General features: G+C 36.7%; 3 protein-coding genes, 2 long non-coding RNA genes and 1 pseudogene across 9 annotated transcripts; 3 read left to right on the top strand and 3 right to left on the bottom strand.

Moving 5' to 3' along the window:
• Window positions 1-359: 359 nt before the first annotated feature.
• On the bottom strand, window positions 360-2,594 carry LOC104784276 (jacalin-related lectin 22-like; annotated as a pseudogene). The gene is made up of 4 exons (XR_015597253.1): window positions 2,274-2,594; window positions 1,564-2,025; window positions 867-1,325; window positions 360-775 (listed from the first exon to the last, which is right to left on the bottom strand). The product of XR_015597253.1 is annotated as a jacalin-related lectin 22-like (transcript).
• Window positions 2,595-3,489: 895 nt separating this feature from the next.
• On the top strand, window positions 3,490-4,244 carry LOC147946298 (uncharacterized). Its single transcript, XR_015597254.1, has 2 exons — window positions 3,490-3,816; window positions 3,929-4,244. It is a non-coding gene; the product is annotated as an uncharacterized LOC147946298 (long non-coding RNA).
• A 1,343-nt stretch (window positions 4,245-5,587) lies between these two features.
• Window positions 5,588-6,841, top strand: LOC104782385 (uncharacterized). The gene is made up of 3 exons (XR_767003.2): window positions 5,588-5,714; window positions 6,229-6,284; window positions 6,706-6,841. It is a non-coding gene; the product is annotated as an uncharacterized LOC104782385 (long non-coding RNA).
• An 836-nt stretch (window positions 6,842-7,677) lies between these two features.
• On the bottom strand, window positions 7,678-9,770 carry LOC104784275 (jacalin-related lectin 23-like; the record flags this gene model as incomplete). The annotated part of the gene is made up of 4 exons (XM_087510999.1): window positions 7,678-8,128; window positions 8,223-8,681; window positions 8,838-9,311; window positions 9,561-9,770. Coding segments are annotated over 4 exons (1,176 nt in total), but the record flags the coding sequence as incomplete, so codon positions are not given.
• Window positions 9,771-11,574: 1,804 nt separating this feature from the next.
• LOC104782383 (SAC3 family protein A) lies at window positions 11,575-19,328 on the top strand. 4 transcript variants are annotated; one of them, XM_087510997.1, is made up of 17 exons: window positions 11,575-11,741; window positions 11,907-12,048; window positions 12,142-12,944; window positions 13,058-13,131; window positions 13,730-14,114; window positions 14,210-14,776; window positions 15,020-15,439; window positions 15,576-15,677; window positions 15,937-16,034; window positions 16,156-16,324; window positions 16,427-16,918; window positions 16,993-17,133; window positions 17,273-17,332; window positions 17,913-18,043; window positions 18,308-18,441; window positions 18,543-18,772; window positions 18,878-19,328. In XM_087510997.1, exons 6-17 carry the CDS (start codon window positions 14,690-14,692, stop codon window positions 18,971-18,973), a joined length of 2,160 nt encoding a protein of 719 aa, XP_087367123.1. In that variant the 5' UTR covers window positions 11,575-11,741; window positions 11,907-12,048; window positions 12,142-12,944; window positions 13,058-13,131; window positions 13,730-14,114; window positions 14,210-14,689; the 3' UTR covers window positions 18,974-19,328. The 4 variants fall into 4 exon arrangements, with proteins under 4 accessions (XP_087367123.1, XP_087367121.1, XP_087367122.1 ...); XM_087510995.1 differs by having other exon boundaries at window positions 13,730-14,776; XM_087510996.1 differs by having other exon boundaries at window positions 11,575-12,944.
• LOC104782384 (ABC transporter G family member 1) lies at window positions 19,270-21,970 on the bottom strand. Its single transcript, XM_010507298.3, has one exon. It carries the CDS (start codon window positions 21,639-21,641, stop codon window positions 19,416-19,418), a length of 2,226 nt encoding a protein of 741 aa, XP_010505600.2. The 5' UTR covers window positions 21,642-21,970; the 3' UTR covers window positions 19,270-19,415.
• Between the last annotated feature and the right edge of the window lie 471 nt (window positions 21,971-22,441).

The raw sequence follows: 22,441 nt of genomic DNA, 5'->3' as shown, positions 1-22,441 counted from the left end.
TGGCTACTTTGGAAAAAAAAAATGATTAGAGATAAGACAACCAGATTAAAGAAATACTGTGTTAATTAATGTAATACTGCAAAAAAAAAATTAGAATGATAAAGTTAAAGAAATATCATTCCTATTTGTAAAGAAAGAAGAAATTATTTTTTACCAAATATTCTAAAGATGAGAATTTACCATCATTGATAAAAAGTAAAAACGACAAGGATTCATGCATAATCAAATGCTATAATACGACACCGTTTTAAATATGTTTTTTTTTTTTGGTTGAGATTTGTCTCTTTGTGTTCGAGATGTTTCATGTAGCAAGAAAAGGCGAAAAGTTTATTCGTTCATGAACTTGCCAGTACGTAAAATAACAAGAAAACACACACCAATCTTATTGGAATCATCATTAGCACACGCAGAGTAAGTTACTTGAACTTACAAACACATTAAAAGAAGCATAGTAAAGACACACACCGATCTTATTGGAAGGTTTCATTTGGTTTAAATAATAATATGATAGAGAAGGTTTTCACTCGGTGGTGGTGATGGGCACGATAGTGACTCCGATGCTGTGAACAACATCACTAGCTTGTCCATGGATTCCAACGATCTTGTGGCCTTCTTCTCCGAGCGAGAACTTCTCACCAGAATCCATTCCGAACGGCATTGACTCCCTTTTGTTCGTCTTAAACTGGAGACAGACAATTATTGGTGCCTCGACCCTGTAAATCTTATCGTAGTACCCATCTATGGTCATTAGGTATTCATCATCTTCAAGCACAAACTAAAAAGATTCAAAACTAACAAAGGATAAGTGTAAATAATTCAGAGAATGTATTGAAACAAAAATAAATCTTGTTGTTTATAAAAGTGACCTCTTCAGCTCCAAGTAATGTCTTCTTCCCATGGTCATCTCCGGGTACAAGGTCTTTTCCTTTACTGTACTCAAACTTGACAAAGGATACACCATCGTTACCTTGTCCTACAAGTATCTTCCTTACACCGTCGTAGGCACCATCATCCCATGTAACTCCTTCGTTGCCGCCGACTGCTGGTAGTTTCTTGGTTGGAATCAAGGGAGTTGGAGTGGGAGCAGGAGAAAAATATGCTCCAAGAGCATCAATAGCTGCATCTTCCTTTCCATGGAACCCAACAAGCCTATGACCCTTTTGTTCCAATACAAACTTCTTACCCACATTATACCCAAAGAATGATGTTCTCCCCTTTGATGTTTCAAACTTAAGTGACGTAATGACTGTATTGGTGAAAATGTTCGGCTTCTGATATGTTGCTTCCACCGATATGATGTATTCGTAGGGGTAACCAAGCACAAACTGCAACAAGAAGCAATATTTTAAGAATATTTATTGTCTTACGAAATACAAGTACATGTATCTATCTACAAGAATTAATGGAATGGGAATCATACCATTGCAAATAATCCACAACAAAACAATATTATCATTTATATTTGGAACCTAATTAAATCTATGTCAGTATAGAGTTAACTTGACATAAATCATTTTGAGAATTATTGAACTAGTTGTGTAAAGAACTAGTAATTAAAATTACCTCGGATTGTGTTTTTCCTTTCACTCCGTGGTGACATGTCTTTGCTTCCCCGCCTTTCTCGTACTCAAACTCTAAATAAGTGATACGAGAATTATCTTGACTAATGCGCAGCGTTTTAATGCCATCGTAAAAACCATCATCCCAAACACGCCCATCTGTACCACCTTGGGCATCCAGCTTGTATAGAAGGAACGGCGTGGTATCCAATTCAAAGTAAACTCCAAGAGCGTCGAGGGCATCATCGGCCCGTCCATGGAACCCTACGATCTTTCTTCCCTCATCCTCAAAAATAAACTTTGTACCGCTCGTTATTCCAAATAAGTTTGGACCAAACGTTGGAGAGCTTCTACCTTTTGAGGTCTTGAAGACGAGGGACGTGATCACCTTTGTGGCAAGCAGAGCCACTGTGTGGTAGCTTCCCTCCACCGTTATGATGTGTTCGTCCGCATATTGAAGTGAAAACTGCATATATATGACTTAATATTAGGTTTAAAACATTCTCAAGATTTAACTAGTCCTATAATAAATATCGAATTTTGGGTTTTATAATAAAGGTGTCTTAGGGTTTGTATCTTAGAGAGTAAAGGGTACGTTTCCGTCTTGTTTATGACTTACAGGTTTCATCCAAATTTATCCGAATTCACAAGAGCCATTCGTACTAGTATTGCAAAAAATGAAGGAGAAAAATGGAGAATAGTCTAGTGGAGAACCTCTTTAGGGTGTTGATCTGTTGTCCCATGTTCACGTGCTACTACTTCGCCGTCTTCCTTCACGTACTCAAATTTGACGTAAGTGATACGGTTGAGATCTTGCCCTACATACACTTTTCTTACACCCTTGTATACATCGTCGTCCCATTCCTGTCATCCTTCACCACCGCAGAGTGCCAACTTCCGGTACATGCTCGCCATTTCAAATCTTCAAATATTGGAAAAGAAATATTATTTCTTCTATATATTATCCAATAAAGTATATAGTGTTCTATAAGCTGGTCTGTGGTTAATTTTACACAACTACCATGATAACATTGTAGCCTTATTCATTTACATAGCAAGAACACCAAAATGGTCAAAGAAACACAAATTAATAGAACACCAATGATTGGTAACTATTTACTGTGCGCTTTGATAGCTCTATTATTGGTAATTTGGTGTAATATAAATTATTTACGATTCAAGTGTTTTGTATATTATCACTGTTTGGCTAATCAAGAGATCTTTACCTAGCTAGCTACTACTTCACAAAACATATTAATGCTCGGATAATCTTGGCTACCTACGCTACAAAAAAAAAGAAAAGAAAACAAAAACAAAAATTACAAGACTGAAGAGCTACTTCTTCGAAAACAAAACAACAATGAGAGAAGAGAGATACCACTAAATTCTTGAGCTCTGATTGATAGAAGAGATGAACCTTATTGCCTTATGGATGTGTTGACAATCTTTGAAACATTTTAATAATCAACTCGTGGTTCACGAGGGCCTCCGTCATAAATGCGATAAATAATAAGAATACACTATGAGAGATCAAAAATAATAGTATAAAGATGAATTAATTATTTTTGATGAAAAAAAAAGTTTCAAATGAAATTGCAACAATTCCTTTAGAGAGAGCAAGAGACAGAGGAGAGTAAAATCCATCTATCTTTTTAACTATAAATAGCAAATATACTAAAAATCCAATTAAGTTTTGAAAATGTATTATTTTATAAAGATATCCAATTTATTTTTTATATTTTGGTGATTTTAACCAGCAAAATGCTTTCCTCTCTCTCTCCCTTGCCCTCTCCAAAGGAATTAATGCAATTTCATTTCAACCCACTTTTAATTATTGCAGTTTCATCAAAATAATTAATTCATCTTCTCTCGTCAATGTCATACTACATAGTTAATAATTTGAAATGAATATTTTGCCGAGAATAGTCTTGGGAACCATTAACAAAGTCTTGGGAACCCTTAACAAAGTTCTCCATTTTCTGCATAGCTACAAAAACAAAAACATCACCGAAAATGCAGATCTTCTAGAAGGCAAAACTATCACGGTCAATGTCACTGACGAACAGATCATCACAATCCAAGAATTGAAATCCTTTCTTGAAAGGAAGGAAGGAATCCTAGTTAAAGAACATAGGATCTATTTTGGTGGTAAAATGTTGGCTGATGATAATTCGACAATCATAGATTATTTATCAAAGAAGGTTCCAGTCTCCAGATGGTTGTCAGGCTTGTCGGATGGAGTTCCACCGAGGCTCCAGTTAAGAAGACTTAAAGCTTTAATTAAGACTTTCAATTCCTAACCCCCTTCTATCTTATCCCCATCAATCTATATATCAATCCTAATTATGCATGTATGAATATCCCTCTAGTTTGGCGTCCATCGTTAGAAAGGAAGGAAGGAACATTGGTGGAGGAGCAAAGGATCTATTTTGGTGGGAAGATGCTGGTCGATGATAATTCATGCCTTGGAGATTACTTTATCAAGGAGGGATCCACTCTGCAAATGGTGGTCAGGCTAATTGGAGGGAGTTCCAATGAGGCTCCAGTTGAGAAGAAGGCTTAAAGCTTTAACCCCTACTATCTTAATTATCACCATCTATATTATCTATCCTAAATAATGAATGTATGAAAAACCCTCTAGTTTGTCGTCCATCATTATCTTAATAAAATGTGTTTTGAAATGAATGTCTTATTTTAGTTAGTAATAGGGAAAAATGTCGAAAAAATCACCAACTTTCAATTTTGGAACGAAAAAAGCATTAGAAATATCATTTTAATCACAAAGTTTAGTTTGACTTTGATAAAATAATAAAATTTCATTGACTTAATCATTTCATGCACGCCGTTAAGTCGATAAACGATATTATATAAGTTGTTTACAAATTTAAACGAGTATGTTAGCGTGGTTTACAAATTAACAAGTTGTTTACAAACTAACGAGCCCAAATTTGTTAGTTGTGGAATTTTTTGATATTTTCCCGTTAATAATGCTAGTTCATCAACCAAAGTTAAGGATTAATTAATATTTTTTTTTTTGGTTCTATTGGGCTCTCAAAAGTTATCTCTCCTGGTGAAGCTGGTGTCGTCATAACAAACATGAATTATTTTTCCAATATACCAAACCCTTCCCCTTGAGGGATGCAAATACACGTTGAAATTTTAACATATAACACAGTGAAATGTCCAAGTATCGTAGTCGCCGAGAGAGAGAATATAGTAGGAACAGATTGGGATAAGAGAAAAAGAAAAAATCATCATAATCTCTAATAGATGAAAGGCCCAATAATATCAGGTCTAAATGAGCCTGATAGATGAAATGATTGAATCAAGATGACTAATTACACGAAGTATAGCAGAATACATCACTATCGTATATTCAACTATACAAAGTATATGTATTACATGGCTATATGCATGAACTATATGACATTATGTGGTCAACACTATAAACATACAATCCGGTACACCGGTCGACTGACTCCGGCGAAGACCGACGTTGACTCCGGCGTTGATAAAAAAATGTATTAAGATTTTCTTTTTCTATTTAAAATCAAAAATAATAAATATTATATATAAACATTTTTGGTTTTTCATGATTAAAAAATATTTTCAATTCAATATCTAAATATTTTTATATATCTCTAATATATTCATTCTTATAATTAGTTAATTTTTATTTTAAAAGCTAAATTAATGATTAAATAAAAACCATTAATTATTATTTTTAAGATATATATATATAAATCTTTGATAATCAGATTATTTAACTTCTACAAAATCAATAAAATCAAATTCAACTACTTTCATTAGAAAAAATAATATGCAAAAGATTGAGTATAGGACTCTTTACTCTAAAATTTTAGATCATTTTACTATAAAATTTACATACTCTTAATAACATGTAAACAACAACAAAATAAATTCACAATATTTACTTCCAATATATAAAAGATAAACATACAAAAAAATTCATTTTAGCAAAACAATATATTTGATTTGAGGGTATCTTTGCAAAAGGGTATAGAATAAGAGTATTTTTGCAAATGCCTTTATATTACATCTTGAAAATAATTACCAATGATTCCATTGATCCACGCCATGGGAGCAGTTCCATTTACCTTCCATCAAATCATCGAAATATCCGCATAAGACGAGGTAAGCTAGAGGAAGTACAAGCGATAACAGACTCTGTTTTTGAATCAATAACAGTCTCGGTTTGTGTCTCGGATTCTGCTTGAATCAATAACAAGCTAATTTTTCTTTGTATATGTTCTTGTCAATGTCTTCTTGTTTCTTTATGTTCTGTCTTAAGTTTTCTCTTTGTTTTTTTTGACAAAAAATAAGTTTTTTCCTTGTTTATGTTTATTGTCAATGTGTTCTTGCTAGATAGGCAGTCTCTAGCTTCTTTCGATTATGTTTTGTTATGCGGTTATGGTTTATGTTAAGTGTAATGCGGTTATGTTTTTGTTTTTGGATCCAATCTCTTAATCTAAAGCTGCCTTCTTTATCTGAACTAATGATTGTTTAGAAGTACGCTCCCTTCTCCGTTCTCTCTTTTCTTCTGTTTGGGTTTCAATGTTGAAGTTGGATTTGCTGAAAAGCAATAATTTTTGCATTCAACTAGACATTCTCTGGCTAACGTTGCAAGCTCTTTATGATACTTTCATAGGAGGAAATTTGGCCCTGCAAGACGATCGATCCACCAAAGCACAATGAACTCCTGAGGTGGGTTCCGCTCCTGTGTCTTTTTTTCTTGTCTATCTGATCAATGTTTGTGTCTGTCTTTGATCAATGCACTGTTGTGTGTTATGTTCTTTAATCAATGATGTCTTGTGTTATGTTCGGTAATACTTGTGAATCGTTTCTCTCAATGTTTGTGTTGTGTTAATGCTTGTGTTATGTTCTGGTAATTATTTGTAAATCAGTTTTCTCAATGTTTGTGTTGTGCTAATGCTTGTGTTATGTTCTGGTACTTATTTGTAAATCAGTTTGCTTGTAATTCTATTTTCTCAATGTTTGTGTTGTGTTAATTCTGGTATTGCTTGTGAATGGGTCTCTCAATGTTTGTGTTATGTTCTGTGTTGTTAAAAATCTGTTATCTTGTGACGAGAGGTTCTGATTTTCATTTGCTGGCTTGTTGTCTCAGTAGGGACGAGGACCAAGCTGGCAAAACTAGCAAAGACGAAGAAGCCTGCTCAAGTCTCTGTCCTGCAGGTTCTATGTGATCAGTTGTATAATTCCTTTGGTTCACGGAGAAGGTTTGTTGCTCCGTAATTTTGAGTCTCATCTGTTCATATACCTTTAGTTGGTAGTATGATTTTGATGATAAAAAATAAATTCTGGTTTTTAGCATCTCAGTTAATTGTGTTACAAGTTTTGAGTTTTTTTTTAAATTTAAATTTTTAGAACCTCCTAGTTCTACCATTGGACATCCAAAAATTTTAAAATCTCATTGGTATCTAACTTTTTTTTTACATTATTTCTATTGTTTTTAACAAAAAATTTAGAACCTAATAATGCCTATCATTTTTTTACAAAAAAAAATTGCCTTTCAGAAACTTTCCCTTTTTGTTTTTTGTTTTTTTTTCCGGGTAACTTTCCTTTTTGTTTTTTCCTTTTTTTTGAACATCTATTAACTCTCCTGTCTATAAAAGAACCCTATAAATCTCAAATAGTAATCAGAAAAGAATTGTAATTCCAATCAACCTTAAATCGTAACCCTAATCGTTTGTGAGAGAGAGGAGAGGTCGATCAAATCCCAAAAGATGTCTAACAGCCAGACTAAGTCGATGTGTTTGGACGATCTTAGTGATCGCGAAATACTTGAGTATAGGTATGAATCGATTCTTCTTGTAAACTTGTTCAAATTTTTTTTTCCGATAATCTCGACTATATATATATGTCTTATTTTTTTCCTGGCTTTTCAGATTGGAGTGGGAAGGTTTCACCGAATACAAGATGCAAAGTGATGGAAATTGCCAGGTAATGAATGTTTCTGGATTAAATTATACTCAATCAACTTGATATAAATATTTTGATCGTATTATTATGATTTATGAATAACCCTTTTCTTCGTTTTTGTCAATTCTATTTCAGTTCCGTGCTTTAGCTGATCAACTTTATAAAAACTCGGCTCTTCATAAACTTGTTAGACAAGAAATCATACAACAGGTAAATCAATCTTGAAACTTTTCCTAACTTTGCATGCAGATTGTCCTCTTTTTTTTTTTACGTGTAGTAGTGTCATATATGATGATTGATTGATTGATGACTCTGTTTTCCTCATCAGCTTAAAACTCATCCAAAGATGTACAAAGAATTTATTAATAACATGAGCTTCTCCGAGTATGTCAAGAACATGTCCAAGAACTCCGAATGGGGCGATGAAGTCACACTAAAAGCCGCTGCCGATTTGTATGTATTCAAAATAGTACTCATTACATCAATCAAACAGACTCCATTCATTGAGTTTTTGCCCAAGTCTCAAAAAGAACCGGACAAAGTCATTCATATGAGCTATCTCTCAGGGATCCATTTTATATGAGATATTCACCATCTTCAAGCTCAAACTGCAAAGATACAAAACTAGACAAGGATAAGTGTAAATTAGTTTAGAGAATGTACTAAAACTAAATAAAACATATTGTTGTCTTTAAAGATGACCTCTTCAGCTCCAAGTAATGTCTTCTTTCCATGGTCATCTCCGGGTACAAGGTCTTTGCCCTTTTTGTACTCAAACTTGACAAAGGCTACACCATCGTTTCCTTGTCCTACAAGTATCCTCCTCACACCATCGTAGACACCATCATCCCATGCAACTCCTCCGTTGCCGCCTATTGCTAGTAGTTTCTTGGCTGGAATCATAGGAGTCGGAGTAGGGAGAGGTGCAAAATATGCTCCAAGAGCATCAATAGCTGAACTGTCCTTTCCATGGAACCCTACAAGCCTGCGACCCTTTTGCTCTAGCTTAAACTTCTTACCCACCTTAGACCCACAAAATACCGCTGTCCCCTTTGATGTTTCGAACGTAAGCGATGTAATGACGATATTGCGGAAATTGTCCGGCTTATCATAGGTTGCTTCCACCGATTTGATGTATTCATACGGGTTAAGCTCAAACTGCTACAAAATCAAAATTTAAGAATATTTATGTCGCAAGAAATGAAAATTCATGTATATATCTACAAGAACATAAACCGGTTTTGCGGAACTTCATACTACATATAACCTTTTTCTACGATTTATTGAAATAATTAATTAACAACTAGTAAAAAGTACCTTCAATGGTGTTTTTCCTTTGACCCCATGTTGACGTGTCTCTAACTTACCACCTTTCTCGTACTCGAACTCTAAATAAGTGATACGAGAATTATCTTGACCAATGCTCAACGTTTTAACGCCGCCGTAAGATCCATCATCCCATGCACGCCCCCCTGGACCTCCTCGTGCATCCAGCTTGTAAACAGGCGGCGACGACGACGGGGTTAGAGAGCCATGTACAAAGTAAACTCCAAGAGCGTCGAGAGCATTACCCGATCGTCCATGAAATCCTACGATCTTCTTTCCCCCGTCCTCAATATCAAACTTTGTACCGGTGGTAATGCCAAGCAAGTTTGGACCAAACAATGGAGACTTTCTACCCTTTGAGGTCTTGAAGACGAGGTTTGTGATCACCTCCGTGGCACATAGAGCCACTCCGCGGTAGTTTCCTTCCACCGCTATGATGTGTTCGTCCGGATATTGAAGTACAAACTGTATATGATGAATTAATCATTATTTCAGTCAAGAAGTTAACAAAAAAAGAAAAAAAAAAAAAAAAAAAAAGAAGTTAACACTTATTAACCAAACAAAAAATCTAAAAACTAAAATATACTAAATAATTTTTTTTAATTAACCGAGATTGTAGTATAATGGTTTGTCTTATTGTTGCTGTGGGAGTTATACAAAATTAATGTAGAAAATTAAGAATGTGAAATAATGGAATAAATGCAGTGGGAGAACCTCTTTGGGTTGTTGAGCTATTTTCCCATATTCACTTGTTACTACTTGGCCGTCTTCCTTCACATACTCGAATTTGACGTAAGTGATACGATTGATATCTTGACCTACATACACTTTTCTTACACCCTCGTACACATCGTCGTCCCATTCACGCCCTCCTTCACCACCGTAGAGTGCCAACTTCCGGTAGAGTTTGGCTATTTTGAATCTTCAAATACTGTAAAATGAAAACAAACTACTAAATTATCAAAACCCAATAAAGTATGTATTTTCAAGTTTTATAGTGTATCTGTGATTGGTGGTGGTACACTACCCTATTCAAATACAGAACAAGACACACCAAAATGATCCAAGAATCACATATAGAGCAATAAACTGATGGGTAGCTAGCTATTTATTGTGTGATGTTGATCGATCTAATATAATTATAATAAAATCAACTGATGGGTACCTACATTAACAACTTAAAACTAAATTTGTAGTTGTTATAAACAAAGCAAAACTTGAGAGAGATAGAAGAGAGTACGTACCAGTAAATTATTGATCTCCGATGAGAGAGAATGAAAGGAGCAATTAATAGATGAATGTGTTGAACTATGTGTATTTATTGACACCCTTTGGAAACACGTTTTTGTTGATTCCAATAATTTTAGTTATACTTGTAAGTTGTAACTAACTCCTGATTGACGAGAGAGTATACTCTTCTTTTTTTTTTTTTTTTTTTTCTTTTCCCTTTACTTTATGAAAACATATGTATATAATGTAGAAAACCTTTTAATTACTGTTAAAGGTCAGCCTAAAAGAAATCAGTGATTCCAATAGCATGTTTACACTTCTGGGCGGATAGGTCACGAGAGAATGCAATATACGTACGCTTTCCGATAAGAGTCTAAAACGATTTGCATAGTAGCATTTTTTTTTTTGGGTGTAATAGTAGCATATAGTAACATTTTGTTTTTTGTGTTTTTTTTTATATATAGTAAGAATAAATATTTACATTGTCGTCCCATCCACGTTTTCCTTCACCACCGCAAAGTGTTAACATCCGAAACAATAATAAGTACATCCATTTTGAGTCTTCAAATCCTGAAAATAATTATATTTTGCTCTTTGTCTTAAACGTTATTTGGGTTCTATCAAACGACAAGAAAAAAAAAATACAAAGTGTATATTCCAATAACTTAATGAAATTAATGCAAAGAATACAAAGTTTAGGATGGCGAGAGACAAGAAAAAAGAAAAAGAAAATGACTTTACAAGTCCTAACTCTCCTAACCATATAAACATTTATGTTTGTACGAGTCAATAAGTGCATGGATAATGTCATAAATCTTTTACTTTTTGTACCATACAAAAATTAATGGGTAACGTTACTTTTTGTATCATACAAAAAAATAATGGGTAACGCAAGGAGTGAGGAGGAACGCATGCAGAGTGCACCATATCCCCTTTCTTTCATGGTAAGGGGGAATTTGAGAGTGATGGGCCCTCGACTCAACAGAAATCTTCTTAGGTAATATATTAAATTAGAGAGTAGAGGTGGTTAACTGGTGTTAGAGATTTTAGGTGGTAATTCAAACTTAAATTACTATTATCTTAAGCCTTTTATAAAATTTAGATAAAGTCCCTATTGTAGTAATTTTAAAATCATTCGTTAATTTGTTAAAGTTTGGAAAAGCTATATATATACTTCCATTTCATCCGATTGTTCTTGATTAAAAACGTGAATGGTTTTGGTGACATAGTTTTTTAGGTTATATATATTTATTCATTACATGCATGTATGAAAAACGATTTCCGCACGTTAATATATAAAAGTATGTAAATAGCTATGACATTAATTGATGAGAGAGAGAGGAGAGTAAAACAAAAATATACGAAAGAGTAAAATTGAGTATGCTGTATAACATTAATATGACGCTGGTGAGAGAGGAGATCGTACAAAAAAAAAATACAAAAGAGTAAAATTGCATGTCCCTCTCTATATAAACACACTTCTCAAACTCTCTAGCTCACACCTCTCCTCTTCTCTCTAGCTCACACCTCTCCTCTTTTGTAGAAACTGAGGTTCTACAATAAATTTGTTTAAAGGGGAACAAATTCAATAACACTTTCTCTTCAAGAAGTCGGATTGAAGTAAACAAACAAAGACGAATTGAAATCTCTTGGAGAATAAGCTAGGTTTTCTCTCAAGAACAAAGAAGAACTAGGGTTTTTGTTTTAATTGCTGGATCATCTTACAAGAAAGAGTTCCCCTCTATTTATAGTTTTTCCTAGATCTATTGAATATATCCACTTTCCATATCACGGCCGAGCTGATTAGGAAAGTTTCTTATTTCCCATCAGGTCAACCGCTAGGCGATCTAGGATGTCGGTTCGTCACCTCGGAACTGGGTTTCTCGGTGCCGTTGGGCCTAGAAAGACGAAATCCTTCTCAAAGTCGAGCTTCCGGTTTAAATAACCGGTTTCTTTAATCGGGTTTAGATCGGTATGTTGGAGGTGTCAATTCCCCTACCAACATCTTTTCAAATTAAGTTCTTCCATTAGGTATATCATTATATTAAAAAAAATTCTCTCGTAGGTTGACATTATACGGTGGTTCCTCTTCTCTAGTCCGTATATTTTCTTGAAGAACAAAGTCTTACCACCAAAATAGATTTTGCTCTTCCACTAATGTTCCTTCATTCTTTTCAAGAAAGGATTTCAAGTCCTTGACTGTGATGATCTGTTCGACAATGACATTGATTCTCATAGTCATACAGTAACTCTCCCAAACATTTTAACTCTTAGTCTTAATTTTTTCATAAACGATATCTTAAAATAGTCAATGAATTGATGATAAGTCGTGCGTAAAAATTGTTGACACTATTGCCATCTCAGCAGCCGAGAGCTTCATACGTGTTATCTCATTAACTTACGTGGACATTATAGACATGTGTAGATGAATAATGGGCCCAATTAAAAAGGCTTTACATAAAACCCACGCGGACAGACTCGACCCGACCCGTCGACGCAAGTAAGTAATACCGTACAACAAAAAAATTGACAATCTTGTTCGTCTCCTCCGGCACAACAAAATTGTTTTTCCTCCTCTTCGGCCAGATTTTTCTCCCGTGTTCTGTAATCTCCGATTGATTTGTGACAACATCTCTTTTTTTTGTTGTTTCCCTATAGATTATATATATACATATTAAGATTTGCCTTCTTTGTTTTTTTTTTTCTTTTCTATTTTGGTTCTGTTCTATTCGTTTCCTTTTTGTGTTACCTTTGTTTTTGGTTTTTTTTTGTTGATCTCAAATCCTGGCTTTACTATACTAATCTTCAATTCGATTCTTCATCGGTCTCTACACGAACGAGAATAATACACAAATTGGAGCGTCACTGGTACAAATTCTTTGCTGCTTTGTTTTGCTATTTAGGGCTTTTCGATGAGGTTTTTTTTTTTTTTAAATGTGTATTCGAAAGTGAGTTCAATCGTATGTGTTATGCTTTTGCAGGAAGTTGATGATATAGGATGAATCAAGGAGGGAACACTCAGGCCGTAGCACCAATGGACCCTAATTCCATTGAGGTAATTAACAATCTCTTGTTGCGTCTTTTGAACAATTGATCTTGCTTTCTTTGATGGGTAAATTATGTTGATCTTTATAGCAAGTTATGTTGTTTGTTAGTACACCTTTGTAAATGTTTAGAGGAATTTTGCATATTCAGTATGTTTATGCAGTAGAAGAAGAAAGTGATTTTTGATTTTAGACCTGGTGTGTGTGAACTTCAGAAATTTCATTCTTCTCCTTAAGAATAGTATTTTTTACGAGCATTATGGTTTTCTCGAGTAATTTACCTTTCTAAAAACATCTCAAAGATGTAAACTGTTAAGTACTTTTTGCTATATTAATCCGTAGGTTTGGTTAAGACACTTTAGCTGTTGTTGATCACTTATGCATGAACGTTTGAAGGTGTAATGTTTAAGGTTCTTTCTGATTGACTTGAGACTGTGGAAGGCTTTTTAGCGTAGATATAGCCTTGATTAGAGATGAAAAATTTCTGTTTGTTGTTTGTCTATATTTCTTTTCACTCTTTGGCTTTTTTTTGTTTGGTGTATCTTTATTGTAATAAAGATGAGGATTCCCAGACCTTTTGCCACTACTAATGGTTTTTCTCTGATGCAGAATCGATATGGTGTTGATGGAAGCCAAGTACATAAATATTCATATCAATACTCAACTGGGTCTGACAGTGCCCCATGGACAGGGCATTCTGCTGAACATCAGGCTGTGGATAATGGGAACTATTCAAATTCAAACTATTACCATCCACAGCCAACGGGGCCTGCCACAAGCAATGCCCAAGAGATACCGAATACTGCGTCCTTTACTAGCTCATCGACGTCTGGAACTGCAAATATGGCACAAGGTTATAGTGGATATACGCCATACCAGACCCCTTCGGACCCACACAACTATTCTAACACGGGGTATTCCAGTTACTACAGTGGCTATCAACAGCAACCTAGCCAGTCATATCCTCAGCCTGTAGGGGCGTATCAAAACACAGGTGCTCCTCAGCCTCTTTCCTCATTTCAGAATCCAGGATCTTATGCTGGGACTGCAAGTTATTCAGGAACTTACTACAATCCTGCTGATTATCAGACTGCTGGAGGTTACCAAAGTACAAATTATAACAACCAAACAGCTGGAAGTTACCCAAGTACAAATTACAGCAATCAGACTCCTGCTTCAAATTACAGCAATCAGACTCCTGCTTCAAACTATAGCAATCAGACCCCTGCTTCAAATTACAGCAACCAGACTCCTGCTTCAAATTACAGCAATCAGGCTCCTGCTTCAAACTATAGCAATCAGACTCCTGCTTCAAATTACAGCAACCAGACTCCTGCTTTGAATCAGGGAAACTATACCTCAAACCCTTATCAAAATTATACTCCTGATGCTGCTAACACACCTAGCTCTACTATTGCAACCGCAACACCTGTACATCATCAACAGAACTACCAACAATGGTCAGAATATTACAGCCAAACCGAAGTCCCCTGTGCCCCGGGCACAGAAAAGTTGTCTGCCACGAGTGCATATAGTCAGAGCTTTCCAGTTCCAGGTGTTACTAGTGAAATGCCTGCTTCAAATAGTCAGCATGCTCCGTCTTATGTCCAACACTGGGGGCCGGAAACTGGCGCATCCCAACCACCTTCTCAGCAGGTTTAGATTTTACTTTAGTATACCAAATTTGCGTCATTAAGTTTATTTGTATTCATAATACTTGTCTGCTTGCAGCTTATTGATTAATGTGTGTTATCTCCTTTGAATTTTTTAAATTGGTAAAAGAGTGATAGTAACTGATCTGTTAGCCACCAAGCAATGCTGCATAGAATTAATTCTTGAATTTTATGTGCAAACAGTTTAGATGTAATCTCTTATTGCTTTCTTTTATCGTTCTCGCAGTCTGGTGCAGCTGTTAGTACCTCTAACGATGCTTACTGGGTGCATCAAACACAAAGCCTGCAAGCGCATCATCATGTTCCTCCTCAAAATCATTACCAGAGTCCTCTCGAGATGAAACCCTTATATGAGACTCCCTTCCAGGGTCATCAGAGAGCTACATATCCTCAAGAACTGAACTCCCAGTCTTCCTTTCACCAGGCACCGTTAGGCTATCGCCAGCCTGCTCAGGCAACACCGTCAGTAGATACACAAAGGGTAAGCAAAGTACAGATTCCAACTAACCCTAGAATTGCTTCAAACTTGCCATCAGGTTTTACCAAAATGGATAAAGATAGTTCAGCGGCAGGTGCAGCCCAAACACCTGCATATGTTAGTGTTTCAATGCCAAAGTCGAAAGACCATGCCACTGCTATGCCTGAGGTAAGTTTCCTTTTTTCAATTGTTGATTACCTAGCAAGTGAAGTAGATATAATTGTTGGCCACTGTAAATTAATGTGTTGGCTAATTGTTTTTTTCTTACAATTGACATTGGAATAAATAATCTCCTTGCTTGTAGCCTAGACACTTCCCGAAATCGCTTCGTGGGTATGTTGAGAGAGCACTTGCTCGCTGCAAAGATGATAAAGAAAAGGCATCTTGTCAGGATGCCCTGAAGGAGGTAAATGTTTGTAGGAATTGTGAACGCTCAGTTGTTAGAATTTTGTAGCTTGATTAATGTTTCTTTTTTAGACAAACTCTGTGTTCATCTTAATATTATTGCATATTTGAATTAACTTCCAACTTGATCTTCCGTGTAGATGTCTAGTATATTTAAGATGTTTTCATGCCTTTTCTCGAAAAAATTGTTTTGCAGTCAGTAGAATACCCTGTTAATTTTTGGTTGCTTTGCATGTTGATGCGTATTTTTGTATTTCTAGATCATCATGAATGCGAAGACTGATGAGACTCTTTATACTCGGGATTGGGATACTGAGCCTCTTTCAACTGTCCTGAACAGAAATGTGACTGTCACAGAGTATGGCCCTTATTTCCTCCCTCGTCTCCTGTCTTCTTGATCTATAACTTTCTTTCTTCCCTAGTATATGGTTGGTGCATTTACTTTCTATTTTCCTGCTAAATTTTACACTGCAATGCAGGTCGAGCTCCACTCTTATATCTTCGTTACAAAATAAGAGCCCAACAAGACGACCCAAAAGTAGATGGGAGCCGTTACTGGAAGAGAAACCGTTTGTCAAGCCAGCTTCAACTTTCAGTAGTCCTGTTAAATTTGGAGCTTGGAATCACCAAAATGAAAATAACAAAAAGGTTAATCTTTCTCTTCTTATATTATATGGCTACTGGTGAATGTGTATTTAGCTGTTAGAATTTGGTTCATGCAGTTACTGGTTCTGATAAGTAATTTTGCAGAACTCTGAGATTTTTCAAAAGGTGGATGCTGCCATTGGCTTCAAGCCCACTTATTCTGGGCAAAATTCTGCAAAAAAAAATTTCCAGCGGCCTGTCAAGCGACAGCGGTTTTCTGGTGGTGCAGCTACGGCCATTGATGATGAGGCATCTAGTGATAGTGACAAGGATTTGACACCTTACTATTCCAGTGCAGTGGCACTTGCTAGTTCTGCCGAGGAAAAGAAGCGACGTGATAGTCGTTCCAAGCGTTTCGAAAGAGTTCAAGGGCACAACCGAGGGAATGATCTTCCGAAACCCAAGAATGCAAATGTTGGAAATGTTGGAAATTTGCATTCTAGAAGAGCCACTGCCTTGAGGCTTAGCAAAACTTTTGATGAAAGTGGCAGCAGAGCTGTGGAAGACATTGACTGGGATGCACTAACAGTTAAAGGAACTTGCCAGGAAATTGAGAAACGTTATCTCCGCCTTACCTCTGCACCGGATCCTGCCACTGTAAATATCACTATCTTATACCTCGTAATCTTTTTGACACCCTGGCTGATTTTTTTTATTTGACTTATTTTCAGGTAAGACCAGAGGATGTGCTGGAAAAAGCTCTGTTAATGGTTCAGGATTCTCAAAAAAATTATCTTTATAAATGCGATCAGCTAAAGTCTATTCGCCAAGATCTCACAGTACAACGGATACACAATCATTTAACAGCTAAGGTATATTATTGAGTTCAGAATGATATTGAGTGTTCTTGCTTCTAGGATCCATTTCCTGGTGGAGGATTTTATCCTAGTTACAGGACCTGTCACCCAATTAGCATGTTTATAATGTTTACATGTTCAATGTCTATTTCAGGTTTATGAAACACATGCTAGATTGGCTTTGGAGGCTGGGGATTTACCTGAGTATAATCAGGTTGGTACACTAGCACAGACTCTTCATATTTTAGAATAGTAATCATTCAGTGTCTAGATCAAAATGGATATTGAAAAAATTCTCTTTCTCCTAATTTAAGGAGTACCAACCTAAAACCATTCAGAGTGTCTAGATCAAATCGGTATTGAAAAACTTGTCCTTTTTGTTTTTCCTAATTTAAAATATACCAACATCTGCTAGAATTTCACTGGTGTCTCACTTTCAAATAATAAATAAGCAACATGTCATGCAAGACCTCAGAGTGAAGTGAGTTTGGAAACAGCTGGCAACTATAGTTTAGCAAGTAGAAAAATTTGGGTTTCGAGTTATGCCTCTAGGTTCTAAAATCAATATAGTAAACGTTGATAAAATTGTGGAAGATGCTCTCGACATAATGGTAGGCAAGTTGACGCATATTTCTGAAGACTTGTTACTATGGACTATGACTTTGGTTTGCATAAATTCTGCAATACTGTTCCACCAAGTCTTGTAGAATACATCTGTTGCATATTCCTGAGGAGTCTATTTTAATCTCAGGTATTTTTAGTGTTGCTGAATTGGTTTGTATTTTATGTTACAGTGCCTGTCGCAGTTAAAGACTCTTTATGCGGAAGGTATAGAAGGATGCTCTCTGGAGTTTGCTGCGTACAGTCTACTCTATATTACCCTACACTCTAACAACAACCGAGAATTGCTATCATCTATGTCCAGGTTAGTACGTATAAATATCCATCTCTGGGCTCCGTTTAAGCATGATGAGTGATGTGAAACTTTGATAAATTAAAGTTTCGTGGAAAGATCAAAATATGGTTTTGAGTGACCAACTGGGAATAGTATTGGAATTATATATGTTAACGCTACCTATCTGATAGTTTAGGTTTTGCAACATCTCTTCCTACCAATGCAAAGAGGTTACTCCTTTGAATTGGGTTTGTGTGCATGACATTGAGTAATTTTGTGATCTCTGTTCCGTAGATTATCCGAAGAAGCTAAGAAGGATGAAGCAGTTAGACATGCTCTTTCAGTTCGTGCAGCTGTAACATCAGGAAATTATGTTATGTTCTTCAGACTCTACAAGACTGCACCAAACATGAATAGTTGCCTCATGGGTAGGAGACATATGTTACATAGGAAAACTCTTTTGATATGTTTAAACAATTGAATGGCTAGATATATATGTAAGGATATGATGAAATTGTTATGTTTGCAGATCTCTATGTGGAGAAAATGCGTTACAAGGCTGTGACTTTTATGTCTCGGAGTTGTCGGCCTACAATCCCGGTTTCATACATAGTCCAAGTTTTGGGCTTTACTGGTGCTGCAAGCGAAGGTACTGATGAAAAGGAGACCAATGGTTTGGAGGAGTGTTTAGAATGGCTAAAAACCCATGGTGCTAACCTCATTACTGACAGTAACGGAGATATACTGCTTGATACCAAGGTAAGTCTTCTTTTGGGTTTGCTATATCCTTATTGTAAGACTTGAAGTTCACTATGATTCTCAAGATATGGATTGAGGAGTGGTTTTTTGTTATTCCTTGTGCAGGTGTCATCAACGAGTCTCTTCATGCCAGAACCTGAAGACGCAGTTGCTCATGGAGATCGAAATCTAGATGTCAATGATTTTTTTACACGTACATGATGAAAAAATTTAATGTTTGTTATAGTCTGATGGGAGGAAAAAAAGAAGCAATAATGCTAAAATGAAGTTCATCATAACTATTGATCTGAAGGAGAACAATGAAGATAATTCCAAGGCTCTCTGGCTTCATCAACATCCTCAGCCCCACACACAAGTTCAGGTATGACATTTTTAGGTTTATAGTACTTCATAGTTGTAGTAGGAAACTTTTGGAAGAGAAGCTAAATGTGTTTGTAATTCGTTTTTGTGAATATGGAAGTCCTTATTCTTTCTTTATACTTTTTGAGATAAGGGTATCCTGGAAACGTTCCTTTATATATATATATATATGAAAAAACATTTTTCATTCAAACAATTCAAGGAATTACAAATAGAAAATAGAAGTATGTTTTGATTTGGGTCTTTTAGCAAATTTTTTTCCCCCTTCCCTCTTCTATTCTTTTCACCTCCGCTTGTTCTTGCTACCAAGTAACAAAGTGAAGTAGAACAAAATCCTAAAAAAGAACCCGAAAGCAACTGTGACGAGCAAGCAATTCCATTTGCTCAGCTGAACAACACCTTGATTCTTCAGTATATCAGCACCAGTGGTCAAACAAGTCGTGCTCGATATCGTCACCCCGAGCGACTTGCTCACTGAACCAAGCAGATTCAGCTTCATTACTTCAGGTAATTCCCCTAATGGCGTATTGTCGAAAATCTGAACTCCTCTCACGAAACACTTGGTAGCGTCAGAGAACTCGTTCTGTAAAACGGCTTCGTAGGGGTATTTCACCAAAGACAGGTAATGAAACCAAATCCAGTAATCAGGGATACGATTTCTGTTGATGAAGAATCCACTAAACAACAAGAAGTAAGCTAAAATAGCGACGACGATTATGTAACCCAACATCACACTCGGAACCACACCTGATAGAAACGTGACAAAGGAGCTTCCTGACCAGAACGAGGCTAAAATGATCAAGCAATAGAACAAAAGGCCCATTGGGCCTCCGCCTAACCCTACAGCCCAATACGTCGTCGCCGCGAAAGCAAGGGAGAGGAAGATGAGCGACGGGATAGAGACGATGGCGTGAGAGAGAACGTAGGAGGATCTCCGGTAAGCGTTGTAAGCGGTTTCTCTCATGAAGATGTAACGTTCCTGGAGAAAAACTGGTAACGCATCGGCGCAAGTGTAGAACATTGTTGACATCGCGAAGGCGAAGAACCCTAGCCGCTCTTGAACTCCTTTTGGCGAATTGTCTAACCGCCAGAACACGGTGGCGAGGATGAATCCGGTGATAACGACGGAGGCGACTCTGATTCCGAATAGCTCTGGTTGTCTCCTAGAATTGAGCATTGATCGTTTCGAGAGAGTTTTGATTTCGATCCACATCGGATTCGCGAATTCAGGAACAGCTAGGGTTGTTGTGGAGGTAGCGGTTGTTCCGCCGTTAGCGACGGATTCACCGCCGGAAACTAGCTTTCCTCTGCTTATACTAGCGGCGATTGCTTCCTTCAGTGTTAGATTTGGGTACGGTGACGAAGGCGGAGTTAACGGCGGTTGGCGATTGTTCTGTTTCTTCATCTCTTGCCACTTTTTGTTGAATTCGACTAATCCTCTTGTTCCTCCGGCTGATCCTTCAAGCTCACGGATGAGATCTAACGCGAACTCGGTTCGATTCTCGTTCTCCGGTATCGGACTCCCGAACTCGGAGAAAAAACGCGGAAGACTCGCCGGAGATCCGCTGTACACGGTGTGACCACGGGATAAGAAGATTAACCGGTCAAGCAAACTGAGAACTCGATGACTCGGTTGATGAATCGACATAATCACGATACTGCCACTCTGAGCAATCCTCTTCAACACTTTAACAACCATGAACGCACTGGTTGAGTCCAGACCAGAGGTTGGTTCATCGAGGAAGAGAAGTATCGGATCATGGATTATATCAATTCCGATTGAGACTCGTCTCCTTTCACCACCGGAGATCCCACGGTGACCTTCGTCTCCGATGATGGTTTTAGCTGCGTTTCTGATACCTAACTGATCAATCAAAGCTTGCACACGAAGCTTCTTCTTTGATTTAGGTAAACTCCTCGGGAGACGAAACTCAGCAGCGAATATTAGTGTTTCTTCTACGGTTAACATAGGGAAGAGAAGATCATCTTGCATTACATAGGCTGAGATGACTTTGAGCATTCGTGATTGAAGTGTTTCTCCGTTTAGCTTCACTGTTCCTTTCAAGCTTCCTTTAGCTATACGGTTCGCTAATGCATCGATCAGTGTTGATTTCCCTGATCCGCTAGCTCCAAGAACGGCCATGATCTCTCCATCTCGTGACTCGCCGGAGATGTTGTTGAGAAGGGTTTTAGTATTTGGCATCACCGTTTGAGCTATCTCCGGATCCTCTGTATTTCCCCGTGGAAAGAGGTTACGGAACTCTAGTTTTCGACGAACGGAGACATTGTAAGTGAGATTGTCGAAAGAGAGAACGAATGGAACAGTACGCATGTAACCATCGTCGTAGTCTTGGTTTAAGGACTCATGAACTGGAGTCTCGTCTCCGATGTCCATTTTCCTGACGTCACTGACGTTCTTCAGAAGTTGTCCTAAAGTTGAATCGTGCACGGAAGAGATGGTGTTGAGCTCCATGGAATCATCATCATTAGCTGCTACGATACGAGCCATAGTAACAAAAAAGGAGTAAAAAGTGTTTAAGAATTGATCAACAAATTAACTGCCTTAAACACACACTCATAACTTTTTAACGACTTTGATTTCTCTCTCTCTCTCGAAGAATAACAAGAAGAAGAGACAGAAGTGTGTTTGTTTTTCAGTTTATGGGACTTTGGTTGGATATGTATGCCGCAGTCTGTTATCTTACTATATACTTATATAGAGGCGAGAGAGCGCATGAAGAGACGTGTTTGTATGTGTGAAGACACCGAAGGCTATGTTAAAATTAAATAAGAAATTAAATAAGAAAAAATTTCAAAAAAAAATTAAATAAGAAAGTCTCGGCGAGTTGCATGGGAAAGGTATGTTAGGTATATATTTTGACTGTTTGGATGTAAATGCGTTTTTGATTTATTATTTATTTATCAAGGGGAAGGTGAAGAGTCGACCTACTAAAACTAAAGTTCCCTAAAGTAGTGGAAATTACCAAATACGTTCTTCTTCTTTTTCTGGTAAAGAAGACAAAAAAAAAACGGTGGGCACATGCCGCGTGGCAAAATGGGTTTTATTGACTTGTGAATTAGCCAATTAAGTAAAGGGTGTTCGTTCATCTAAGATAGGCATGGGACGAGGACTTTCGTGTGTGTTTCCCAAATTCCCCTTCATTAATGGTTATTTATTCTAGTTTTTTCATACTTCAATATTTTGACTGAATGTTCAAGTTCTTTTTATTATTGATCAACTTAAATCCCAGTTACGTCTTCCTCTGTAAAGAAGAGCTTTCAAGTTCATTATTATGAGATAACCATATG

The sequence above is a fragment of the Camelina sativa genome, chromosome 4, assembly GCF_030686135.1.
Source record: "Camelina sativa cultivar CO46 ecotype springtype chromosome 4, ASM3068613v1".
NCBI classification, from domain to species: Eukaryota; Viridiplantae; Streptophyta; class Magnoliopsida; order Brassicales; family Brassicaceae; genus Camelina; species Camelina sativa.
Note: the sequence above shows the minus strand (reverse complement) of the source record. Positions and strands in the feature narration are given on the sequence as shown.

Bases quoted from the DNA above. Each gene is read 5' to 3' on its own strand.
- LOC104782383 (XM_087510995.1), top strand. From the start codon at position 13,075: ATGAATCAAGGAGGGAACACTCAGGCCGTAGCACCAATGGACCCTAAT. The intron at 16,325-16,426 runs GTTAATCTTTCT...GTAATTTTGCAG, and splicing joins AAAATGAAAATAACAAAAAG to AACTCTGAGATTTTTCAAAA. The intron at 17,134-17,272 runs GTATATTATTGA...TGTCTATTTCAG, and splicing joins ACAATCATTTAACAGCTAAG to GTTTATGAAACACATGCTAG.
- LOC104782384 (XM_010507298.3), bottom strand. From the start codon at position 21,641: ATGGCTCGTATCGTAGCAGCTAATGATGATGATTCCATGGAGCTCAAC.